We start from the raw sequence: 25,546 nt of genomic DNA on the forward strand, positions 1-25,546 counted from the left end.
ATGTAGACTAAACAGCTTTGGTAGCTGTTTGGTAACTAAAGCTTTATTTTTCTTGTTTACAGATTGGTGATATTACCATTGGGCAATACTTGATAAGCTATAGTCTTGATGACAGATTTAGTAGCAAATAAACTACTCATTGGTACATTTAGTAGCAAATAAACTACTCATTGGTACATTTAGTAGCAAATAAACTACTCATTGACACATTTAGTAGCAAATAAACTACTCATTGACACATTTAGTAGCAAATAAACTACTCATTGACACATTTAGTAGCAAATAAACTACTCATTGACACATTTTATGTCATTACTATATGTCAAAATGGCTAACATCAATTTTATGAATGAAAAAGTTAGAAGTGCTTTTCATAGTGTTGAATCAACTACAGATAAAAGTGTTGTAGTGGCTTTGTCATCAAGTAGTACCTCAGCAGTAAATGGTGGAAGTCTAACTAATCTATCAGCCATTGCCATCAGAGAAAGTATGGGTATTGCAGGAAATGGAAGTGAAACTATCTCCGCCGAGCCTGTAAACAGTCAGGTTATAGATACAAGCATTATGAACTCATCAAGTATACAACAGCCAAATATGGCAATGTGCTCAAGTCTGCTACAATCACTGAATGAAGATGGTTACCATGGTGATGGAGAAGGGGACTCTGTGAGTCCAGATTTAGAAGTTGCTTCAGTTTTGTTCCCAGGTTAGTAGTAATTTACATTGCAACTGTACTATAGCCAAGTTGTGTATGTACTGTTATACATGTAGTGCTATAGCCAAGAGAATTTACATGTATTTGTAGAACGAACTTCCAATCCTCACCCTCAAGAATTCGCAGCTATAGAAACATGCGAAAGGGAGAGATAACATCGCATCTCTGAAATCATCGTTAATTTATACATACACGTTAACCAAATTTGGTAATCAAGGCTAAATGACAAGAAATGGCTGTGAAATAAGTCAGACATCGTTTGTAGAATAACTATGCACGAAATATTGCAAACTCATAGCAGACATGACACCCTTATTGCCATATTTTTCTCCATGTCTGTATATTTATTTAAAATACCACTTGTGCAGGAAAGTGTGTTGTGTTTCCCATTCCCATGCTAAAATTTCAATCACAACCATTAAAGGTGATTCAAAATGCTCACATTCACTATCGCTAATTTGGTAGACGACATGTTTGTGAAATGTATACTGGTTTTAAAACTTTAAAAAAGCATCTCTAAACACCTTAAAATGACCTTTTTTCAGTCAGTTCCCTTCGAATTTACTTCGAGAGTTTTCGGGTATTTCCGGTCCCACCTAGACCACAGGATTTTATGACGTCATAAGGAGTACTCGTTAGCACAAAGGCTATGACCAGCGTGGTCACTAGGTGAATAAAACTCAACAGCATTGTGAAAAAAATACATAATGTATTGCTGGTGGTTAAAATAGACATCAGTAAACAAAAACTACAGTCTACATGTCTTATTAACCAACATTTACCAATATTTACTCACACTTTCTGACTAATTGTCAGTGTCTGTGGGTATAAATGCTAAAATATGATGTCCCCATATTATGGCAAAACACAGATAACTAACTTATGTTAGTTATCTATGGGCAAAATAAATAAAAAACAGTGAGACTAGATATACATTAAACACTTGTAATGTTGCGTGTTTCACATTCATTGACTTTTATCTGATTTTTTATTATTTGCCGACAAGAAGCATTACGATACTGTAGTGATGCATTGACGGCATCCCGAGGACGTACTCGCTGCGCATTTAACAACAAAGTAAACATATTTCATCTCGAATAAATATACTAGCTATTAGAATACCAATGGGAAACTTCAAGAAGGCGTATCAGAACATGCAGTGCGACAATATATTTGTTGTTCCCATAATACACTAATTGATTCGATATGCTCCGAGAATATGGAAGCATGCTCCGAGTCATTGCATCATGTAAATGGAACTGTGACCGATCTAATTTTGTTGTCCATATATAAAATGAGAGTGACCTGTAAATGTTTCACAGTTGTGGTCTTGTATTGTCACATGTTTGGCTTGTGAACGCAAGTTTACATCTATTATTATCGGACAGGGCTGTCGAGGCTTGTTTTTATCACGGTATACAGGTGATTATTATATATTTGATTATCGGTAGGTGGGTAGTGTTGTCAAATTCTGTGCAGTCACCGCGGCCATGGCAGTATACGTAGGATAGTTCCGCCAATCAAAGCTGAAGCAGTGTATGTACGTATGGACGTACTCGGGAGAGCACATTCGTGTCAGGTTGAATTTATCCACGTGTTGATATAATCCATATTTATCAATTAGATATATTGTAAAATTCTTCAAGTCGTACAGGAATAACGTCTCTAACATCAAAACAAACCCTGAGAAATTGGACCGGACGTGGCTAAGTATCTAGTTGCAGGCTTTCTCTCATAACCATGTATGGGGTCATGACCTTGATTGCCGACATCAATATTGTCCAATCATATGTAATATCATGAACACATCGCGATATTTGATTTGTTGGTTTCCTAAACGGTATACTTCGAATACCATGATTCGTTACAAAATTCTTCTAATGAATATTAAATAGGCTTGTTGTATGAAGTGATATCCCAACAAGGGAAACCATATAAGTTTTCTTCCAGACGAGTTGCTAAAGTCATGTAAATGACAACACGAAACTCTCGGAATTGCCTTAATTCTTTACAATTTTATTGCTGATAATATGGGTAATTTAATATAGCCAGCATGTTTATTTGAGATAAATATATTTACTTTGCTGCTAAATGCGCCGTTCAAAAGGCAACATCAGCGAGTACTAGTATAGTTAGCTAAAGTATGCTGTCGACGCGTCATGCGTGTCGAAGGTATGTTGTAATGCTTCTTGTTGGCAAATAATAAAAAAATCAGATAAATAAAAGTCATTGAATGTGAAACACGCGACAATACAAGTGTTTATGTATATCTAGTCTAGCCGTTTTGATTTATTTTGCCATAATATGAGGACACAGTATTGTTGCACTTATACCCACAGACACTGGCAATTAGTCAGATAGTGTGAGTAAATATCGATAAATGTTGGTTAATAAGACATGTAGACTGTAATTTTTGTTTACTGATGTCTATTACAACCACCAGCAATGTATTCATAGCCTTAGTGCTAACCAGTACTCCTTATGACGTCATAAAATCCCGTGGTCTAGGTGAAAACTCTCGAAGTAAATCCGAAGGGAACTGACTGAAAAAAGGTCATTTTAAGGTGTTTGCAGACGCTTTTTTAAAGTTTTAAAACCAGAATACATTTCACAAACATGTCTAGCAAAATACCGATAGTGAATGTGAGCATTTTGAATCACCTTTAAGGCCAAATAAAAAAAAAGTGTTTCAGATAATCCGACACCATAGTTTAAGCCCCTGACTCTAAACATCCTATTTCCATGTACACCTTCATGTATTTGTCTCATCTGTAGTCACTTTCTAGCTCCCGTATGGGAGCTAATATCATGGTGATGGTTGTCTGTCTGTCTGTCTGTCTATCTGTGCAGAAATTTTGTTCCACTGATATCTCAAAAAGTGCTGAAGGAAATGTTCTGCAATTTACTATGTTTCACTGTCAGGCTGTAACTTGCTGGGAGTGGCATATATAATTAATGTTAATTTGCATAATTGACGATTTTATTAATGGGGCTATACATGCAGAACGGCTGCACCAAATTCAATGAAACTTACTACATCTATGGATCATACAAAGATATGAAAGCACTAAAAGTCGTTAACTTGTGCCAAGATAATTAAGGGCTGATTTGCATAATTAATGAATGTTATGTTTGTAATTCAGGTTTTGCATCCAGAAGGGCTTAACCAAATTCGATGAAACTTGCCACAGATATTGATCATACAGAGATATGATAGTTCTTAATGAAATTTAGTGCTGTCAATTAAATGCTCATTTGCATAATTAAGAAACTTTGGCAATTAGGGCCTATACCAGGAAAGACCACCAAATTTGAGGAAACTTGCTAAAGATATTGACCAAGCAAAGATATGATTGTATTGAGTCAATTAATTGCTCATTTTTTGATTCAATGAAACTTGCTATATTATCTACAGATCATACAAAGATATACAGGAACATTTTCAATTCCTTTCTGGTTTGAAATATCAAAATATCAAAATTAAAAATTAAATTAAATTCGAACCTACCTACCCTATTTCTAAAGATATGTAATTGGAAACAAACTTGTTTTTATTTTGCGTAATCTTTTACAAAATACAAATATCTAACACTCCCTGATAAGGTAAATAGAATACTGTGACTATCCCAAAAAAATATATCAACTTAGCTTGTGACCCATTAAGGTAAATAGAATACTGTGACTATCCAAAAAATACATATCAACTTAGCTTGTGACCCATTAAGGTAAATAGAATACTGTGACTATCCAAAAAATACATATCAACTTAGCTTGTGACCCGGTGTCTTTCATTAGGTTTTATTTATTTAAGTATTTATTTATTCCAGTATCTCAATGAAGGTGTTACATCGCCATTGGCGCTATTTTTTTAGTCCCCGCTGGACGAAGTCCGGGACGGGGACTTATGGATTGGGTTCCGTCTGTCTGTGCGTCCGTCCGTCCGTGCGTCTGTCCGTCCGTCCGTGCGTCCGTCCGTCTGCAGCTGTTTCTTGGAGATGCCTGGACTGATTTTTTTAAAACTTGATACAGGGACAACATACAATGGCATACATATGCACGTCAATTTGTTTCATGATACGATTCAATATGGCCGCCTGGCAGCCATTTTGTTTGCGAATTTTCATGTCCAAAGCCATAACTCAGACATGCTTGAACAGATCTCATTCAAAGTTGGTATTAGGACAGTGTTCTATGACATACATGTGCATATCCATTTTCGTCGTGATACAATCCAATATGGCTGCCTGGCAGCCATTTTGTTTGTGAATTTTCATGTCCAAAGCCATAACTCAGACATGCTTAAACAGATCTCATTCAAAGTTGGTATTAGGACAGTGTTCTATGACATACATGTGCATATCCATTTTCGTCATGATACGATCCAATATGGCTGCATGGCAGCCATTTTGTTTGTGAATTTTCCATGTCCAAAGCCATAACTCAGATATGCTTAAACAGATCTCATTCAAAGTTGGTATTAGGACAGTGTTCTATGACATACATGTGCATATCCATTTTCGTCGTGATACAATCCAATATGGCTGCCTGGCAGCCATTTTGTTTGTGAATTCTCCATGTCCAAAGCCATTACTAAGACATGCTTGAACATATCTCATTCAAAGTTGGTATTAGGACAGCGTTCTATGACATACATGTGCATATCCATTTTCGTCATGATACAATCCAATATTGCTGCCTGGCAGCCATTTTGTTTGTGAATTTTCCATGTCCAAAGCCATATAACTCGAGATCAGACAGACTCCATTTTCATCTTGATATGATCCCCCATACCCAACCAATCCTTTATTGTTGGAGGCATATTCCATGTCCAACAAGCAGACACAACATATCTAAGTCTGTTTGATTTAGGTTGACAAATGTTGTTGCGTGATCAGAGTAGTGATAATTCCTTAAAACCCAATTACATGTATAGCGGGGACTATGTCATTCTCAATGACTAGTTTTTTTTGTTTTGTTTTTTGTTTTGTTTTGTTTTTTTGGGGGGTGGGGGGGGGGGTGGTGGTAATTACAGTATTCTATTTACCCAAACATATTTAAAAGTCTCTTGTAATTGACTGAATTCAATCTTGGTATTAAGATATAACTTATAAATGATCCGATGACATCATTTATTATATGCATCAAAATATGTCGAGAGAATCCCCTCAATGCAATCAACTGTTCTAACAATGCCAAAAAGCTTTTATAGTGTCATCTTGGGTATGTATATTGACATTAGTTTTGTTACAGTACTAGAGTAGTTCAATCAATATCTTATGTAAGTCTTTTCAGTTGACGACGAGTAAAAAGTTTACATACTCAGCTTGTGCCACTTTAATGTAACATATATGTAACCTTAGACATGATTTCTAATGGCTACAATAATCATTTACTGGATCAAAATAGTGAAATGTCCACATTATAATGTGTTCTTTGATAAATCAGTTTTATATTTTTGATAGAATTGCTGCAAAGAATCTTTGTTTTAAACCAAGTTTGACAAATAACCATGGCTTATTTTCATTATGTATTATCTTACAAGATGGCAGATTGAAATCACCGACACTAATGATGAAAAGAGTCTGCAGCAGTACATCATCGTCTTCTAAATCAAGCTACTCACCATTGAAGGTTTGATCTTATTTGATGATTTCTTAAGAGAAACACGACCAGGGGATAAAGGCATTTCCATAAACGTTTGGTCCAAGAAAGTAATTTCATGATTTAACATCACATATTGTAAACCTTTATATAACATGGTTTAGCATGCAAGAAAGGGTACAGATACCACCTTTCAAACTTTATAGATAATTTACTGAATATGAAAATTTGTCACTTGCTTGATTCACATAGAATAACATTGGCATTAATTGTACAGAGTAAGTCGATCTTTCCAGATAGGTAGGTAACCTGTTATTAGCACAGACGGTTTCATAATCAAGATATAGCTAGGTGGGCTGTTATTAGCATTTCATTTGTATAACACTGATATGGCTTATTTATAGAGTTCCAAAACAGCAGTTGTTTGAAGTACTTCTACTATTTGAATTTTCAGCAACCTACAACTTTCACCAATAAACAGCGAGGAAATATACAGACTGCCACTCCCACACTTTTTCAGGGTAAGCATAAAGTTTATAAAGTTTTCAATTTTTAGCTTGTAATTAAGAGGACTGTCATAGAACTCAGGGTGGTCTTATCTTTGGCTACTTCATGAAATGTTTGGTCATCCTGATACACCATAATGTATTTACAAATAGTTCTGTCCACTATCAACAAGACCACACTCATAGCAATATGTCAAATGATGGCATATATTGCAAAAGTATCAATAGGGTTTGATAGACAAGTGGATAAATATTCAAAACATGAATACATGTCTACCCCCCATACATGTATTATAAGATGTGAGCTATCTTTGGAGACATTGACCTTTGACCTTGACCAGGATCAATTATCAAGATTAAGTCAATTCCTGCTTATCACGGACACATTGTAGTATTTATTCCAATTTCTTTTAAATCACATTTACAAGTAATATTGAAGTAACTATACACAAGCCTTATTTTTGGTGCTCATATCACTTTTACTGAATGGCAGCCATATTTGTACTTAAAAATCATTATTTACTGCATAACTCAAAAACTGTAATACATAGAAATTCCATTCCAGTGTCTACCCCCATATTATCAGATGCAAGGTATCTTTGGAGACCTTTACTTTTGACCATTCATCTGGAACCACACAATTTTTTTATTCGGTCTAAGTAGGCAATTTGTAAACAAATGTTGTCAACTAATAAACTTGTGACTACTTACAAGTTTATGATAATGCCACCACTGTTTTCAGCGAGATGTTTTTTACATTTACAACTTGTGAAGCATTATGTTTGCTTGCTTGTGGAAATGAAGAACTAGACAAGTTTCAAGCAAAGACATACAATGTAATTAGTGTCGGTAACTTTTCAAAAGTATAAACACCATGGGATCCCCATGCACTGGCTCTGTTTACTGATTAGAACACTGCATGTGATAACAATTAAATGAGATCATTACAGTGTTGTAATGTCAAGTCAAAATACATCAGTGATAATCAGCTGGTACTTTACCTTCTGTTAAAAATGAACTTCAGTGCTTCGAGAAGGCCCTTTCAGTCTGAGAAGGTAATTAGTGAAGACCTTGGTAATCATGTTGTTGAAGACATCAAGGCAAGTGGCAATAATGAAAACAATGGATGGATTCCAAGAGGCATTGTAACATTTGTTGCGAGTAAATACAAACATCGAGGTAGGGAATGAACAAAATATGGCAACATTATGTTCAAACAGGCACCATTCACCGCAGTAGATCTGAATTTGCAAGGCGAGCCAATAGTGGGGACATCGTTTATTTAGAAGGTTTAAAACAGCAAAATCCAACGATCACATGCAAAACAATGCTCAAGAAACTGGCATTGGTATCGTTGACAACTGTTCCAATTCCGACAATCAACAATGTTCGACAGTGGACATATAAATGCACAGTGAGATCGGTTACCCAATGTTTCACACTCGCGAACAACGCTACACTCAAACTTTCATTGACCTACTTCACATGATAGAACCACACAAATTAAAGTTCATGGATGAAAGCAGGTTTGAATTAGATGAGTTTGCAAACCCTAATTATGGACATTCTGTACTTATAGTATAGATATCATTCGCTATTGCCCTAGTGTCCACTGGTGTCAGTCTTCACTATTGCCCTACTGTCCACTGGTGTCAGTCTTCGCTATTACCTAAGTGTCCACTGGTGTCAGTCTTCACTATTGCCCTAGTGTCCACTGGTGTCAGTCTTCACTATTGCCCTAGTGTCCACTGGTGTCGGCCATGTACAAGTCTTCGCTATTGCCCTAGTGTCCACTGGTGTCAGTCATCACTATTGCCCTAGTGTCCACTCGTGTCAGTCTTCGCTATTACCTAAGTGTCCACTGGTGTCAGTCTTCACTATTGCCCTAGTGTCCACTGGTGTCAGTCTTCACTATTGCCCCAGTGTCCACTGGTGTCAGTCGTCACTATTGCCCTAGTGTCCACTGGTGTCAATCTTCGCTGTTGCCCTAATGTCCACTGGTGTCGGCCATGCACAAGTCTTCGCTATTGACCTACTGTCCACTGGTGTCAGTCTTCACTATTGCCCTAGAGTCCACTGGTGTCAGTCTTCGCTATTGCCCTAATGTCCACTGGTGTCGGCCATGCACAAGTCTTCGCTATTGCCCTAGTGTCCAGTGGTGTCAGCCATGCACAAGTCTTCACTTTTGCCCGACTGTCCACTGGTGTCAGTCTTCGCTATTGCCCTAATGTCCACTGGTGTCGGCCATGCACAAGTCTTCGCTATTGCCCTAGTGTCCACTGGTGTCAGTCTTCGCTATTGCCCTAGTGTCCACTGGTGTCAGTCTTCGCTATTGCCCTAGTGTCCACTGGTGTCAGTCTTCGCTATTGCCCTAGTGTCCACTGGTGTCAGTCTTCGCTATTGCCCTAGTGTCCACTGGTGTCAGTCTTCGCGATTGCCCTAGTGTCCACTGGTGTCAGTCTTCGCTATTGCCCTAGTGTCCACTGGTGTCAGTCTTCACTATTGCCCTAGTGTCCACTGGTGTCAGTCTTCGCTATTGCCCTAGTGTCCACTGGTGTCAGTCTTCACTATTGCCCTAGTGTCCACTGGTGTCAGCCATGCACAAGTCTTCGCTATTGCCCTAGTGTCCACTGGTGTCAGCCATGCACAAGTCTTCACTTTTGCCCTAGTGTCCAGTGGTGTCAGCCATGCACAAGTCTTCACTTTTGCCCGACTGTCCACTGGTGTCAGTCTTCACTATTGCCCTAATGTCCACTGGTGTCGGCCATGCACAAGTCTTCGCTATTGCCCTAGTGTCCACTGGTGTCAGTCTTCACTATTGCCCTAGTGTCCACTGGTGTCAGCCATGCACAAGTCTTCGCTATTGCCCTAGTGTCCACTGGTGTCAGCCATGCACAAGTCTTCACTTTTGCCCTAGTGTCCACTGGTGTCAGCCATGCACAAGTCTTCACTTTTGCCCTACTGTCCACTGGTGTCAGTCTTCACTATTGCCCTAGTGTCCACTGGTGTCAGTCTTCGCTATTGCCCTAGTGTCCACTGGTGTCAGTCTTCGCTATTGCCCTAGTGTCCACTGGTGTCAGTCTTCGCTATTGCCCTAGTGTCCACTGGTGTCAGTCTTCGCTATTGCCCTAGTGTCCACTGGTGTCAGTCTTCGCTATTGCCCTAGTGTCCACTGGTGTCAGTCTTCGCGATTGCCCTAGTGTCCACTGGTGTCAGTCTTCGCTATTGCCCTAGTGTCCACTGGTGTCAGTCTTCACTATTGCCCTAGTGTCCACTGGTGTCATTCTTCACTATTGCCCTAGTGTCCACTGGTGTCAGTCTTCGCTATTGCCCTAGTGTCCACTGGTGTCAGTCTTCACTATTGCCCTAGTGTCCACTGGTGTCATTCTTCACTATTGCCCTAGTGTCCACTGGTGTCAGTCTTCGCTATTGCCCTAGTGTCCACTGGTGTCAGTCTTCACTATTGCCCTAGTGTCCACTGGTGACATTCTTCACTATTGCCCTAGTGTCCACTGGTGTCAGTCTTCACTATTGCCCTAGTGTCCACTGGTGTCATTCTTCACTATTGCCCTAGTGTCCACTGGTGTCATTCTTCACTATTGCCCTAGTGTCCACTGGTGTCAGTCTTTAATCTGCATCTATCCAGTCTTTAATCTGTGTCCATCCAGTCTTTAATCTGCATCTATCCAGTGTTTAATCAGTGTCCATCCAGTCTTTAATCTGCATCTATCCAGTGTTTAATCAGTGTCCATCCAGTCTTTAATCTGTGTCCATCCAGTCTTTAATCAGTGTCCATCCAGTCTTTAATCTGTGTCCATCCAGTCCATACAGAATAAAGACTGAGTGAAAACAGATTAAAGACTGGATAGACACAGATTAAAGACTGGATAGCCACAGATTAAAGACTGGATGGACACAGATTAAAGACTGGATGGACACAGATTAAAGACTGGATGGACACAGATTAAAGACCTGATGGACACAGATTAAAGACTGGATGGACACAGATTAAAGACTGGATGGACACAGATTATCCAGTCTTTAATCTGTGTCTATCCAGTCTTTAATCTGTTTCCACTCAGTCTTTATTCTGTATTGTTAGTCCCTGCCGGACAAAGTCCGGAACGGGGACTTATGGATTGGGTTCCGTCCGTCCGTCTGTCCAGAGCCGTTTCTTGGAGATGCCTGGACCGAATTTTTTCAAACTTGGTACATTGGCAGCATACAATGGCATACATATGCACGTCAATTTGTTTCATGATACGATCCAATATGGCCGCCTGGCAGCCATTTTGTTAGCAAATTTCCCCTGTCTAAAGCCATAACTCAGACATGCTTGAACATATCTCATTTAAATTTGGTATTAGGACAGTGTTCTTTGTCATACATGTGCATATTCATTGTTGTCATGATACGATCCAATATGGCTGCCTGGCAGCCATTTTGTTTGCGAATTTTCCATGTCCAAAGCCATAACTCAGATATGCTTGAACAGATCTCATTCAAAGTTGGTATTAGCACAGTGTTCTATGACATACATGTGCATATCCATTTTCATCATGATGTGATCCAATATGGCCGCCTGCAGCCATTTTGTTTGCGAATTTTCCATGTCCAAAGCCATAACTCAGACATGCTTGAACAGATCTCATTCAAAGTTGGTATTAGGACAGTGTTCTGTGACATACATGTGCATATTCACAGTGATTGGGAAGTCAACGCGCCCCGCACCATAGTCGCATTTAATTGAAAATTGGCACATTGAAATCGACTTCTTGGCGCCCACAAAGGCGCATTGTCGCTAACAGTGAAATTTAGACACTTCAGTGCTGGAGTGCCGATTCAGTAGAGGCGAAGTACGGAAGTACATTGTAAACCCAACTCACGTCAGCTGTTTGAAATGATGCCCCCACAGACACAACATATCTTTTGCAAAGCAAATCTGAATACTTATACTGTTTCATGTCCCTCTATCCATGTTTGACTATTTGAATACACGAAACACGCGTGACCATTCCCCGGGTATAGTGAAACAGATCAAACCAATACGATTCAAGATATTCAAATTAGTATGCCCTTTGATGACCTTGCCTGACCGTCACTGCGTTCATCATGCATGAGAAAAGACGTCAACTCCTTGAATGAATGTTACGATCAGTGATTATGATCACCTATGTTTTAGAATAAATACTTGAAGCATAAATTTATCAACACAATTACTAATCTTGTAGGTAACAACTCAAATCGCTACCACGACTTGAACATGCTTCCCTACTGTACAAACAATAACAAGCAGAAATATTACTTTACTTATTTATGTATTTAATTTTCATGTGACTACATAAGAACACTTTTACTTTCGTACCCCTATAGGCCCTATCAGAAATAACGAATGTTGCCAATTCTACCTCACCATTCATTCCATAGTAACTCGTTACTATACTATAAAGTCTCATTTTTTTTTTAATTTTACGTACTACTCGTATACATAATTTAGAAACAATGTAACTATATGGATGAATTATCCCCCACATCGCGATCACATCATTTCTGGCTGGCAAACACGTGCGTTTACTGTATTAAACATGCCTCCGAAAAAGATAGTTAACTGTTCTGTAATGACCTGTGATTGAAAGATGTATCTTTCACATTTGAAACCTCCCTATGTGTGAGCTCATATTTTGTCAATAAAAATGTAGAATTGATGGTTACTTCATTTTAACTATTTTGCTTTATTGTTGGATCATGAATGCTAACTTGGGCCCATTAGAATTTCTGAATGGCCCATTGAAATTGAAAATGGCCCATTCATTTTTGCTGGAATGGGGCCATTGTCACATTGGTGTTTTCAGACTTCCCAGTCACTGATATTCATTGTTGTCGTGATACGATCCAATATGGCTGCCTGGCAGCCATTTTGTTTGCGAGTAGGTTTCTATGTCCAAAGCCATAACTCACACATGCTTGAACAGATCTCATTCAAAGTTGGCATTAGGACAGTGTTCTATGACATACATGTGCATATCCATTTTCATCGTGATACGATCCAATATGGCTGCCTGGCAGCCATTTTGTTTGCGAATTTTCCATGTCCAACGCCATAACTCAGACATGCTTGAACAGGTCCCCCCCCCCCCCCCCCATACCCGACCCATCCTTTATTGTTGAATGTATTATTCCATCACGTCATCTTGAAGAGTTGGGATGTCCCATGTCCAACGAGCAGACACAACATATCTAAGTCTGTTTGATTTAGGTTCACAAGTGTTGTTGCGTGATCAGAGAAATGATATCAAGAAAATGACAACATTAACTGCCAGTTCCTTAAAACCCAATCATAGCGGGGACTATGTTATTCTCAATGACTTGTTCTATATATATTACACACATGGCGACATTACATGAGTATTGAGATTGCATGGTAGAGATTCAAATGTCTGTACAGTATGTGATTAATATTGACCTTTTCAAAACATTGATGATCAAAGTAGCCAAGCAATTTTAATGGTCATTGTCATAAATCTTGGCATATCCAATAAATATAATGTTCCCTTAACTTCTTTCAGAGCTAACTCCACATCAGTTGGCAGCCCAGGGAGAATTGACGTTGTTGGCAGAAAAGCTACAGAAGGGATTAGATGTTGATATACAGGATGAAAATGGTCATACTCCTATAATGTGGGCATGCTCACAAAATCAAACAACTATTGTAGAATATTTACTGGACAAGGGAGCAGATGCAAACATATGTAACATTGATGGAGAGACAGCCCTTGCATTTGCCTGTAGCTATGGAAGTGTAGAAATAGTACAATTACTGTTGATGGTTGGAGTTGATGTTAATGTGTATGACATGGTAAGTTTCACTTGTCAAACTTATTCTCACAAGTAAAATCTTACACTTGCATCTGAAATTAATTTGTCTACTCCGACATCCTGATAATGTCATACTTGAAAACTCCAATACAAAATTAATTCGTCTACTCAGACATCCTGATAGTATCATACCTGAAAACTCAATACAGAATCCCTTCCATCTACAACCTGTAACTAAGCATGAAGTCAAGCTCATGTTATCATTATTACATAGTAGCAACTGGGCAACATCAAATTGAATGTTATCGTTATTACATAGTAGCAACTGGGCAACATCAAATTGAATGTTATCGTTATTACATAGTAGCAACTGGGCAACATCAAATTGAATGTTATCGTTATTACATAGTAGCAACTGGGCAACATCAAATTGAATGTTATCGTTATTACATAGTAGCAACTGGGCAACATCAAATTGAATGTTATCGTTATTATATAGTAGCAATCATGCCATTCATCTCACAGTAAATTGGTATGATAACAATCATCTCAATAAATTGGTATGATGCCATTCATCTCACAGTAAATTGGTATTTTTATCTCAAAAAGTACTTCTGAAAGTGTTATTTTGCAGATTTCCTTCAAAACATGTTGACAAAATTGGCCCTAGCAACCATGACCACGCCCTTAGTAACAACCAAATGGCAGTATATTTTGGTTAAATAACAACATCATCTGGTAGGCAAGTGAGTAAACATTCAAAAAAATGTATGAAAATACCCTAGCAACCATGACCACGCCCATAGCAACAGCCAAACAGTGGTGTATTTCACAAAGATAACAACAGGGTTTAATAGACAATTGAATAAACATTCAAAAAGTGTATGTAAATTTGCCTAGCAACAAGACCAAGCCCATAGCAGTAGCCAAATAATCATGTATATTGCAAAGATAACAACAGGAATAGAAAGACAAATGAATAAACATTCAAAAATGTATGCAAATGTGCCTAGCAACAAGACCACACCCATAGCAACAACCAAATGATCACATACATTGTATATTGTAATAACAACAGGGATTTATACACAATTGAATAAACATTCAAAAAATGTATGCAAATATGCCTAGCAACAAGACCATGCCCATAGCAACAGCCAAATGATATATTGCAAAGATAATATCAGGAATTCATACACAAGTGAACAAAAACATACACAAATGTATGCAAATATATCATATAGCAACATGGTTGGATAGGCAACTGGATGGTTATTCAGCAAATAAACACCTACAGGGGTCGAAATAATGAAAAAATTTCGCTTGTCCACTGGGCAAGTAGAAAACAAAAAGTACTTGCCAAAATCAAAAATTGCTTGCCCATTCCAAATCGTGGGGTATTTTTGTGTGGCTTACAAATGCACTGTTGTGATTGATCGGGCTTTCTTTTGTTTATTATCAAAAAATGTCACTTTGAAAGTTTCTGTTGGCATAGCATACAATTTTTTGTTCACTTGTAAAAAGTAGTTATTAAAATAATTTTTTCAGCACTTTCATAAGCTATCAATATAAAAATTAACATTTATTTCAACACTGATGTAAAATCTTTCTAAGTATTTCCTTTTCCACGATGTCAATATATTTTCTTTCCTTCCTCATCCACACCAACTATTTTTCTCCCAGTATGATTTGTTTATATTTTCCTAGTAGTATTTTCAAATGAAATGACTGTTGTAAAATTTGCAGTTGATTCAAACACTCAAAACCTGAAAAATCATGCTGTAATTTACTATTGTTGAACAATATTCAATGAGTCACTGGTCATTCCAGGTATGTTTTCTTGATAGAGTAAACAAAGTATGTCAAGGACATTGACAGCTGGTCCAGATTGTTTTGAAAAGTGGTCAGTCAAGAAAGAGGTCTTCTCAATATTGATACAATGTTATAATTTTCCAGACTTGTTGGCACCATGGTTATACAATGTATCCAAAATCCTATCAGACAGGTGTAGTGTCTGATAAGTACAGCATGAACACAGGCAAAAACACACCCCTGATCAATATTCTATTGCAATAACCAGGTGTAATGCTAGTAATGGTATTAAAGCTTGGATCTATTGCTATAACCAGGTGCAATGCTAGTAATGGTATTAAAGCTAGGATCTATTGCAATAACCAGGTGCAATGCTAGTAATGGTATTAAAGCTAGGATCTATTGCTATAACCAGGTGCAATGCTAGTAATGGTATTAAAGCTGGGGTCTATTGCTATAACCAGGTGCAATGCTAGTGAAGGTATTAAAGCTAGGGTCTATTGCAATAACCAGGTGCAATGCTAGTAATGGTATTAAAGCTAGGATCTATTGCTATAACCAGGTGCAATGCTAGTAATGGTATTAAAGCTAGGGTCTATTGCTATAACCAGGTGCAATGCTAGTAATGGTATTAAAGCTAGGGTCTATTGATATAACCAGGTGTAATGCTAGTAATGGTATTAAAGCTAGGGTCTATTGCTATAACCAGGTGTAATGCTAGTAATGGTATTAAAGCTAGGGTCTATTGCTATAACCAGGTGTAATGCTAGTAATGGTATTAAAGCTAGGGTCTATTGCTATAACCAGGTGTAATGCTAGTAATGGTATTAAAGCTAGGGTCTATTGCTATAACCAGGTGTAATGCTAGTAATGGTATTAAAGCTAGGGTCTATTCCTATAACCAGGTGCAATGCTAGTAATGGTATTAAAGCTAGGGTCTATTGATATAACCAGGTGCAATGCAAGTAATGGTATTAAAGCTAGGGTCTATTGCTATAACCAGGTGTAATGCTAGTAATGGTATTAAAGCTAGGGTCTATTGATATAATCAGGTGCAATGCTAGTAATGGTATTAAAGCTAGGGTCTATTGCTATAACCAGGTGTAATGCTAGTAATGGTATTAAAGCTAGGATCTATTGATATAACCAGGTGTAATGCTAGTAATGGTATTAAAGCTAGGGTCTATTGCTATAACCAGGTGTAATGCTAGTAATGGTATTAAAGCTAGGGTCTATTGATATAACCAGGTGTAATGCTAGTAATGGTATTAAAGCTAGGGTCTATTGCTATAACCAGGTGTAATGCTAGTAATGGTATTAAAGCTAGGGTCTATTGATATAACCAGGTGTAATGCTAGTAATGGTATTAAAGCTAGGGTCTATTGCTATAACCAGGTGCAATGCTAGTAATGGTATTAAAGCTAGGATCTATTGCTATAACCAGGTGCAATGCTAGTAAAGGTATTAAAGCTAGGGTCTATTGCTATAACCAGGTGCAATGCTAGTAATAGTATTAAAGCTAGGGTCTATTGCTATAACCAGGTGTAATGCTAGTAATGGTATTAAAGCTAGGGTCTATTGCTATAACCAGGTGTAATGCTAGTAATGGTATTAAAGCTAGGGTCTATTGCTATAACCAGGTGCAATGCTAGTAATGGTATTAAAGCTAGGATCTATTGCTATAACCAGGTGTAATGCTAGTAATGGTATTAAAGCTAGGGTCTATTGCTATAACCAGGTGTAATGCTAGTAATAGTATTAAAGCTAGGATCTATTGCTATAACCAGGTGTAATGCTAGTAATGGTATTAAAGCTAGGGTCTATTGCTATAACCAGGTGTAATGCTAGTAATAGTATTAAAGCTAGGGTCTATTGCTATAACCAGGTGTAATGCTAGTAATAGTATTAAAGCTAGGATCTATTGCTATAACCAGGTGCAATGCTAGTAATGGTATTAAAGCTAGGATCTATTGCTATAACCAGGTGCAATGCTAGTAAAGGTATTAAAGCTTGGGTCTATTGCTATAACCAGGTGTAATGCTAGTAAAGGTATTAAAGCTAGGGTCTATTGCTATAACCAGGTGTAATGCTAGTAATGGTATTAAAGCTAGGGTCTATTGCTATAACCAGGTGTAATGCTAGTAATGGTATTAAAGCTAGGGTCTATTGCTATAACCAGGTGCAATGCTAGTAATAGTATTAAAGCTAGGGTCTATTGCTATAACCAGGTGTAATGCTAGTAATGGTATTAAAGCTAGGGTCTATTGCTATAACCAGGTGTAATGCTAGTAATGGTATTAAAGCTAGGGTCTATTGCTATAACCAGGTGCAATGCTAGTAATGGTATTAAAGCTAGGATCTATTGCTATAACCAGGTGTAATGCTAGTAATGGTATTAAAGCTAGGGTCTATTGCTATAACCAGGTGTAATGCTAGTAATAGTATTAAAGCTAGGATCTATTGCTATAACCAGGTGTAATGCTAGTAATGGTATTAAAGCTAGGGTCTATTGCTATAACCAGGTGTAATGCTAGTAATAGTATTAAAGCTAGGGTCTATTGCTATAACCAGGTGTAATGCTAGTAATAGTATTAAAGCTAGGATCTATTGCTATAACCAGGTGTAATGCTAGTAATGGTATTAAAGCTAGGGTCTATTGCTATAACCAGGTGTAATGCTAGTAATAGTATTAAAGCTAGGGTCTATTGCTATAACCAGGTGTAATGCTAGTAAAGGTATTAAAGCTAGGGTCTATTGCTATAACCAGGTGTAATGCTAGTAATAGTATTAAAGCTAGGGTCTATTGCTATAACCAGGTGTAATGCTAGTAAAGGTATTAAAGCTAGGGTCTATTGCTATAACCAGGTGTAATGCTAGTAATAGTATTAAAGCTAGGGTCTATTGCTATAACCAGGTGTAATGCTAGTAATAGTATTAAAGCTAGGATCTATTGCTATAACCAGGTGTAATGCTAGTAATGGTATTAAAGCTAGGATCTATTGCTATAACCAGGTGTAATGCTAGTAATAGTATTAAAGCTAGGGTATATTGCTATAACCAGGTGTAATGCTAGTAATGGTATTAAAGCTAGGGTCTATTGCTATAACCAGGTGTAATGCTAGTAATGGTATTAAAGCTAGGATCTATTGCTATAACCAGGTGTAATGCTAGTAATAGTATTAAAGCTAGGGTATATTGCTATAACCAGGTGTAATGCTAGTAATGGTATTAAAGCTAGGGTATATTGCTATAACCAGGTGTAATGCTAGTAATGGTATTAAAGCTAGGATCTATTGCTATAACCAGGTGTAATGCTAGTAATGGTATTAAAGCTAGGGTATATTGCTATAACCAGGTGTAATGCTAGTAATGGTATTAAAGCTAGGGTATATTGCTATAACCAGGTGTAATGCTAGTAATAGTATTAAAGCTAGGATCTATTGCTATAACCAGGTGTAATGCTAGTAATGGTATTAAAGCTAGGGTCTATTGCTATAACCAGGTGTAATGCTAGTAATAGTATTAAAGCTAGGGTATATTGCTATAACCAGGTGTAATGCTAGTAATGGTATTAAAGCTAGGGTCTATTGCTATAACCAGGTGTAATGCTAGTAATGGTATTAAAGCTAGGGTCTATTCCTATAACCAGGTGCAATGCTAGTAATGGTATTAAAGCTAGGATCTATTGCTATAACCAGGTGCAATGCTAGTAATGGTATTAAAGCTAGGATCTATTGCTATAACCAGGTGTAATGCTAGTAATGGTATTAAAGCTAGGATCTATTGCTATAACCAGGTGCAATGCTAGTAATGGTATTAAAGCTAGGATCTATACCTAGCATGAATAAAAAGAGACATGAATCTCGAAATACGAAGACTTTTGTGTTAAGAATATCTTACAATTACCTTCTAATAAATAGAATATATCATAATTGCATTTGCTGATAAAATCAACCAGGAGTCGTTCATATATGATTCCAAATGTGTGGTTTCATCCAACAAGCTATAACTGAGCAACGTTGTATGCTATGAATGTGATATACATTTTGGAATCACCTAACAACAAAGTTGAGACACACACTTGTGTTTTTAGTGTGGTAGTGTCTTATAATAAAGGTGGGTGTGACACTACATACAGTATATTCTTTGTATACAGAGCAAGGTCAACTGCTTAAATAACATAATATTAAACTATGGTATAGCACATGTATGTTCACACTCCAGATCAACTTATGTCTAATTAGTCCCCGCCGGACAAAGTCCGGGACGGGGACTTATGGATTGGGTTCCGTCTGTCCGTCCGTCCGTCCGTCCGTCCACAGCCGTTTCTTGGATATGCCTGGACTGATTTTTTTCAAACTTGGTACAGGGGCAACATACAATGGCATACATATGCACGTCAATTTGTTTCATGATACGATCCAATATGGCCGCCTAGCAGCCATTTTGTTTGCAAATTTTCCCTGTCTAAAGCCATAACTCAGACATGCTTGAACAGATTTCATTCAAAGTTGGTATTAGGACAGTGTTCTATGGCATATATGTGCATATTCATTGTTGTCATGATACGATCCAATATGGCCGCCTAGCAGCCATTTTGTTTGAGAATTTTCATGTCCAAAGCCATAACTCAGACATGCTTGAACAGATCTCATTCAAAGTTGGTATTAGGACAGTGTTCTATTACATACATGTGCATATCGATTTTCATTGTGATACGATCCAATATGGCTGTCTGGCAGCCATTTTGTTTGCGAATTTTCCATGTTCTAAGCCATAACTCAGACATGCTTGAATAGATCTCATTCAAAGTTGGTATTTGTACAGTGGTCTATGACATACATGTGCATATTCATTGTTGTTGTGATACGATCCAATATGGCCGCCTGGCAGCCATTTTGTTTGCGATTTTTCTATGTCCAAAGCCATAACTCAGACATGCTTGAACAGATCTCATTCAAAGTTTGTATTAGGACAGTGTTTTATGACATACATGTGCATATCCATTTTCGTCGTGATACGATCCAATATGGCTGCCTGGCAGCCATTTTGTTTGTGAATTTTCCATGTCCAAAGCCATAACTCAGACATGCTTGAACAGATCTCATTCAAAGTTGGTATTAGGACAGTGTTCTATGACATACATGTGCATATCCATTTCTTCATGATACGATCCAATATGGCTGCCTGGCAGCCATTTTGTTTGTGAATTTTCCATGTCCAAAGCCATAACTCAGACATGCTTGAACAGATCTCATTCAAAGTTGGTATTAGGACAATGTTCTATGACATACATGTGCATATCCATTTCGTCATGATACGATCCAATATGGCTGCCTGGCAGCCATTTTGTTTGTGAATTTTCCATGTCCAAAGCCATAACTCAGACATGCTTGAACAGATCTCATTCAAAGTTGGTATTAGGACAGTGTTCTATGACATACATGTGCATATCCATTTTCATCGTGATATGATCCCCCATACCCGACCAATCCTTTATTTTTGTAGGCATGTTCCATGTCCAACAAGCAGACACAACATATCTAAGTCTGTTTGATTTAGGTTCACAAGTGTTGTTGCGTGATCAGAGTAGTGATAATTCCTTAAAACCCAATCATAGCGGGGACTATGTCATTCTCAATGGCTTGTTTTGATTTGATTTTAGAATGGTGGCACACCGTTTGTATATGCCGTATACAATAATCATCCCAAATGTGTACAATTATTACTACAAAATGGAGCAGACTTAGCAATGGCAACAGAAAGTGGCCATACACCATTAAGTATTGCTATGACAATGGGTCATCAAACAGGTAAGGACTTATGCTGTGAACTTTTAAAATCCTGCCTTTTAGTATATGTAGATTGAATTTAATATTATGTAGATAATATTATGTAGATTGAATTTAATATTATGTAGATTGAATTTAATATTATGTAGATTGAATTTAATATTATGTAGATTGAATTTAATATTATGTAGATAATATTATGTAGATTGAATTTAATATTATGTAGATTGAATTTAATATTATGTAGATTGAATTTAATATTATGTAGATTGAATTTAATATTATGTCAAGTGAAGGGGTTTAAATATCATATGGAGGATTGGGTATTTATTTTGGATTTTTAATTTATAAAATAATTTTATAATGGCTTTCTACTTGAAAAATCAATGTGACACAACATATGTCAAGTCCTTGTTTGTAGTTTGATGAATTGCAAAAGCAAATGTGTAAAATGGTTGTTATTATATGTACAATAAAAAACAGTTGTACACATTTTTACACATTTTTTTGCTTTTTGCAGTGTATTAAGTGACAAACACAGACATAGTTTTGTTTCACATTGATTTTTCAAGTAGGCAGCCATAATGAAATTATTTTAGAAATTAAAAATCTAAAATAAATACCCAATCCTCATCGAAATGTCCACTTTAATACTAATAGACAAGTGAATTAACATTCAAAATATGTATGCAAATATACCTAGCAACAAGACCAAGCCCAGAGCAACAGCCATGTGATGATGTATATCACAAAGATAACAGGGATTCATAGACAATGAATGAACAGCCAAATGATCATCTATATTGCAACGATAACAACAGGGCAGGATAGGCAACTGGATAGTCATTTAGCAAATAAACACCTATACTGTGGATCAGCATGTCGATAAACTATTTTAAAAATTGTACAGTTGTGCTACAATGCCATTGACACTATTTTTATTGAGTTAAATTTTTTTGCCAAAAGTAACATTTGTTGACCCAAATCACATACCTATGATGTGATCATTTTGCTTTGAACAATTTCCCAACAAGACACCAAAAGTAGCGTTCCCACCAAATGCCAAGGCAATCTGTCTGGCAGTTTTTGAGTTCAAGTCGTCCAAACACAGACAGACAGATAGGCCAATGCACAGACAGTCACCGCACCATACCTATAACACTAACTGTACCTTATCAGTTCAGTTGTGCTAAAAACTAACATTATTATTATTATCACTATTGCATTTTAGTTCAACACACAATAGAGGACTATTTATTATCCATGTTAGAAGAAAGCTGATTGACACAGATTACAAGATGGCAGTGAAGATACTGACACAGATTACAAGATGGCAGTGAAGATACTGACACAGATTACAAGATGGCAGTGAAGATATTAACACAGATTACAAGACGGCAGTGAAGATACTGACACAGATTACAAGATGGCAGTGAAGATACTGACACAGATTACAAGATGGCAGTGAAGATACTGACACAGATTACAAGATGGCAGTGAAGATATTAACACAGATTACAAGATGGCAGTGAAGATACTGACACAGATTACAAGATGGCAGTGAAGATACTGACACAGATTACAAGATGGCAGTGAAGATACTGACACAGATTACAAGATGGCAGTGAAGATACTGACACAGATTACAAGATGGCAGTGAAGATACTGACACAGATTACAAGATGGCAGTGAAGATACTGACACAGATTACAAGATGGCAGTGAAGATACTGACACAGATTACAAGATGGCAGTGAAGATATTGACACAGATTACAAGATGGCAGTGAAGATACTGACACAGATTACAAGATGGCAGTGAAGATACTGACACAGATTACAAGATGGCAGTGAAGATGTTAGAAGCTGATTGACACAGATTACAAAAATGTTTAGTATTATGTCTGAGATAACCAGTTCCAAACTTTACCGTCAGGTCGGCGACTCAAAGTTCCCCTCGCAAGGAAAAATTGCTACAAAAAGTCTTTTATCCCATCTGCTATTTCTATTTTAAACTGTGGATTCACTGATTTGTAATAACTGTGTTTGGATTTTAGTACTGTATATATTTCCATAGACCTACATAGTATTGTTGTACATTTGTCTGTCTGGTTGTATGTTGTCTGTGATAGTGTTTTTATTCGTATTGGGATTTCTGAAATGCCAGAAGGAAATTTTCCATTATATGTTTTTAATTTAATGGACAATAAAGTTTTTGAATTGAATTGAATTGAAAGAAATGCCAAATCAATATCCATGCGTAATGAAACTCAACAGAGAAGATGGATGAGCTGAACAACTGACGTGTGTTGAATTGCTGATAAGTTAGAAATATTGGTACTAATCATCAAAATAAACAAAATGAAGTGAATAGTCGGCGAAAAAAATAACACAATTTGGGCACCATACACTCTTCTTTAACAATAAACTAACAAATCAATTCCCAAACATGACTAATCATCTGTAATAATTTCAAGAGAACTCAGAAAGTATGGGACAAAATCACACACCTAGTTTCAGAGAAAGAAAGTGACAATAACTAACAAACTTCATACATAAACATGTGATATCTGGAACTACGGGCCTGGAAATATATCTACCACTGTGACAGCCCATGCAAGTGAAACATGGATAGTCAGATTAAGTCAGTATTGGCCATCAGAAGAAATAAACTAGAGATTCTGAAAAAGCTTGATCACTTACCAAAAGCATGAAGCTGACCGAAGCCAGTACTCAACTTTATTCAGCAAACCAAAGCAGTTATTTCTGCCGTGACACTGTGAAATAAAGCTCTGGTTTCTTAGGGCTATGAAAGTGTTATTTCAGCTTAGCAATGAATATTCATAAGTAATGACATCATGACAACCCAATACGTTCGTTCTTTAGTCAAGCATCAATCTGATTAAAATCTGATGTGGAGAAAGTGGCTAGATACCTTCATTTGCCTCTATTTCCATCTTTGTGTATCGTTTGTTTTGTTATGGATTGGGAAGACAGTGATCACCCAGAACAAAAAAAAAGAGTCAAATGATGGAAATAGAGGTAAATAAAGGCATCTAGCCACTTACCTGACTTGTCAATATGAATGAATGTCTTGTCTCTCCCCCCCCCCACTGTATAATGTGTCATTATACAGTACCCCCCCCCCCCCTGCTCCACTTCAGAGGTGGAAATCAACTTCAGCATCCATACATAGCAATGATGGATTTCTTTCCAAATGTATGTTTAGCTTTGCAAAAAAGGTCACACATTGGGCTGTAACCTATACTTTGAGATACTTAATAGCTAGCAGGGTTTTTGCCTTCAACCTTGATTCTGGGCAGAAACAGCATCCTCTGGATACCTAGTGGGGAAAGTAAGCATTTTTCAAAAAAAAATATAAGGAAAGCCAAAGAGTACTTGAAAATTGTCTTCAATACCCCAATTTCACTTGAGTCAATTTTACTGTATGGCTATATTACCTACACTTTAACTTATACAGACTGAGATATTTTGGCAGACACAACATCGCCCTCTATCAACGACTCCGGCATTATTCATGTGTGTAGTTCGTGCACAAAGTTTATATTTGCCTAATTGTTGATGTCAGAAACTGTGTTTTTTTGCAAATAAGAGAGGCTGTAGTCATAGAGTAAGTAAATGACATTCAGCTTGTATGTTTCGCTCCCATCTCAGACCATGCACAATGAGAACAGACTAGAAACGTGGCTTTTCCTTGTGTGAAGGTGTCACTTACTTGCTTTAGTGATAATCTTTTAATCCTAATTAGGGGGCCGTTAGTTATGTACGACATTGCGATGTTACATTTGATCACATAAAGTAACGTGATATTTGGCCCAGAGATACATCCCATTATTATTAGGCCAGAAGAAATAAAACAGCTGTTCAAAAGGCAACCTAACCTATTACATTAGGTAGGTAGGTCGATATCTTTTTAATTTTTTTTAACAACGCTTGACAACTATACAAAAACAAACCATATATAATGATGGCAAAACATTTCAGGTTGAGTTTATATAGTATTTATTCAGTCATTCTGATTTTATCTCTTGCAGTTTGTCTGCATGGCAATCAGTTTCCATCAGTTTTACAGTTAGGAAATGTACACAATTTATGGTTATACAAATGTTGTAGCTCCTCTCACCCTCTCCTGTTAAGACCTGCCAAATGAAACTCCAGAATTATTTAGCTACCCCTTCGTACCATATATGGTACAATGATGCATTAAAATATCAGTGATAACCAACTACAATAACAGTCCTAACGAGATTACTTCACAAGGAATGTGCATTTCACATGCCTAGGG

At 37.2% G+C, this 25,546-nt stretch overlaps 1 protein-coding gene across 1 annotated transcript; it reads left to right on the forward strand.

The window, feature by feature from the left end:
- Positions 1-327: 327 nt before the first annotated feature.
- LOC144443584 (uncharacterized) lies at positions 328-23,402 on the forward strand. The gene is made up of 6 exons (XM_078133123.1): positions 328-706; positions 6,258-6,346; positions 6,771-6,837; positions 13,389-13,678; positions 21,116-21,263; positions 22,474-23,402. Exons 1-6 carry the CDS (start codon positions 328-330, stop codon positions 22,521-22,523), a joined length of 1,023 nt encoding a protein of 340 aa, XP_077989249.1. The 3' UTR covers positions 22,524-23,402.
- The last annotated feature ends 2,144 nt before the right edge of the window (positions 23,403-25,546 follow it).

The sequence above is a fragment of the Glandiceps talaboti genome, chromosome 12, assembly GCF_964340395.1.
Source record: "Glandiceps talaboti chromosome 12, keGlaTala1.1, whole genome shotgun sequence".
NCBI lineage: Eukaryota > Metazoa > Hemichordata > Enteropneusta > Spengelidae > Glandiceps > Glandiceps talaboti.

What these genes read in the sequence shown, in the direction of transcription:
- LOC144443584 (XM_078133123.1), top strand. Translation starts at nt 328, where the DNA reads ATGGCTAACATCAATTTTATGAATGAAAAAGTTAGAAGTGCTTTTCAT. An exon ending in CAAGCTACTCACCATTGAAG is followed by an intron (nt 6,347 to 6,770) that starts GTTTGATCTTAT and finishes TTGAATTTTCAG; the next exon opens with CAACCTACAACTTTCACCAA. An exon ending in GACAATGGGTCATCAAACAG is followed by an intron (nt 21,264 to 22,473) that starts GTAAGGACTTAT and finishes ATTGCATTTTAG; the next exon opens with TTCAACACACAATAGAGGAC.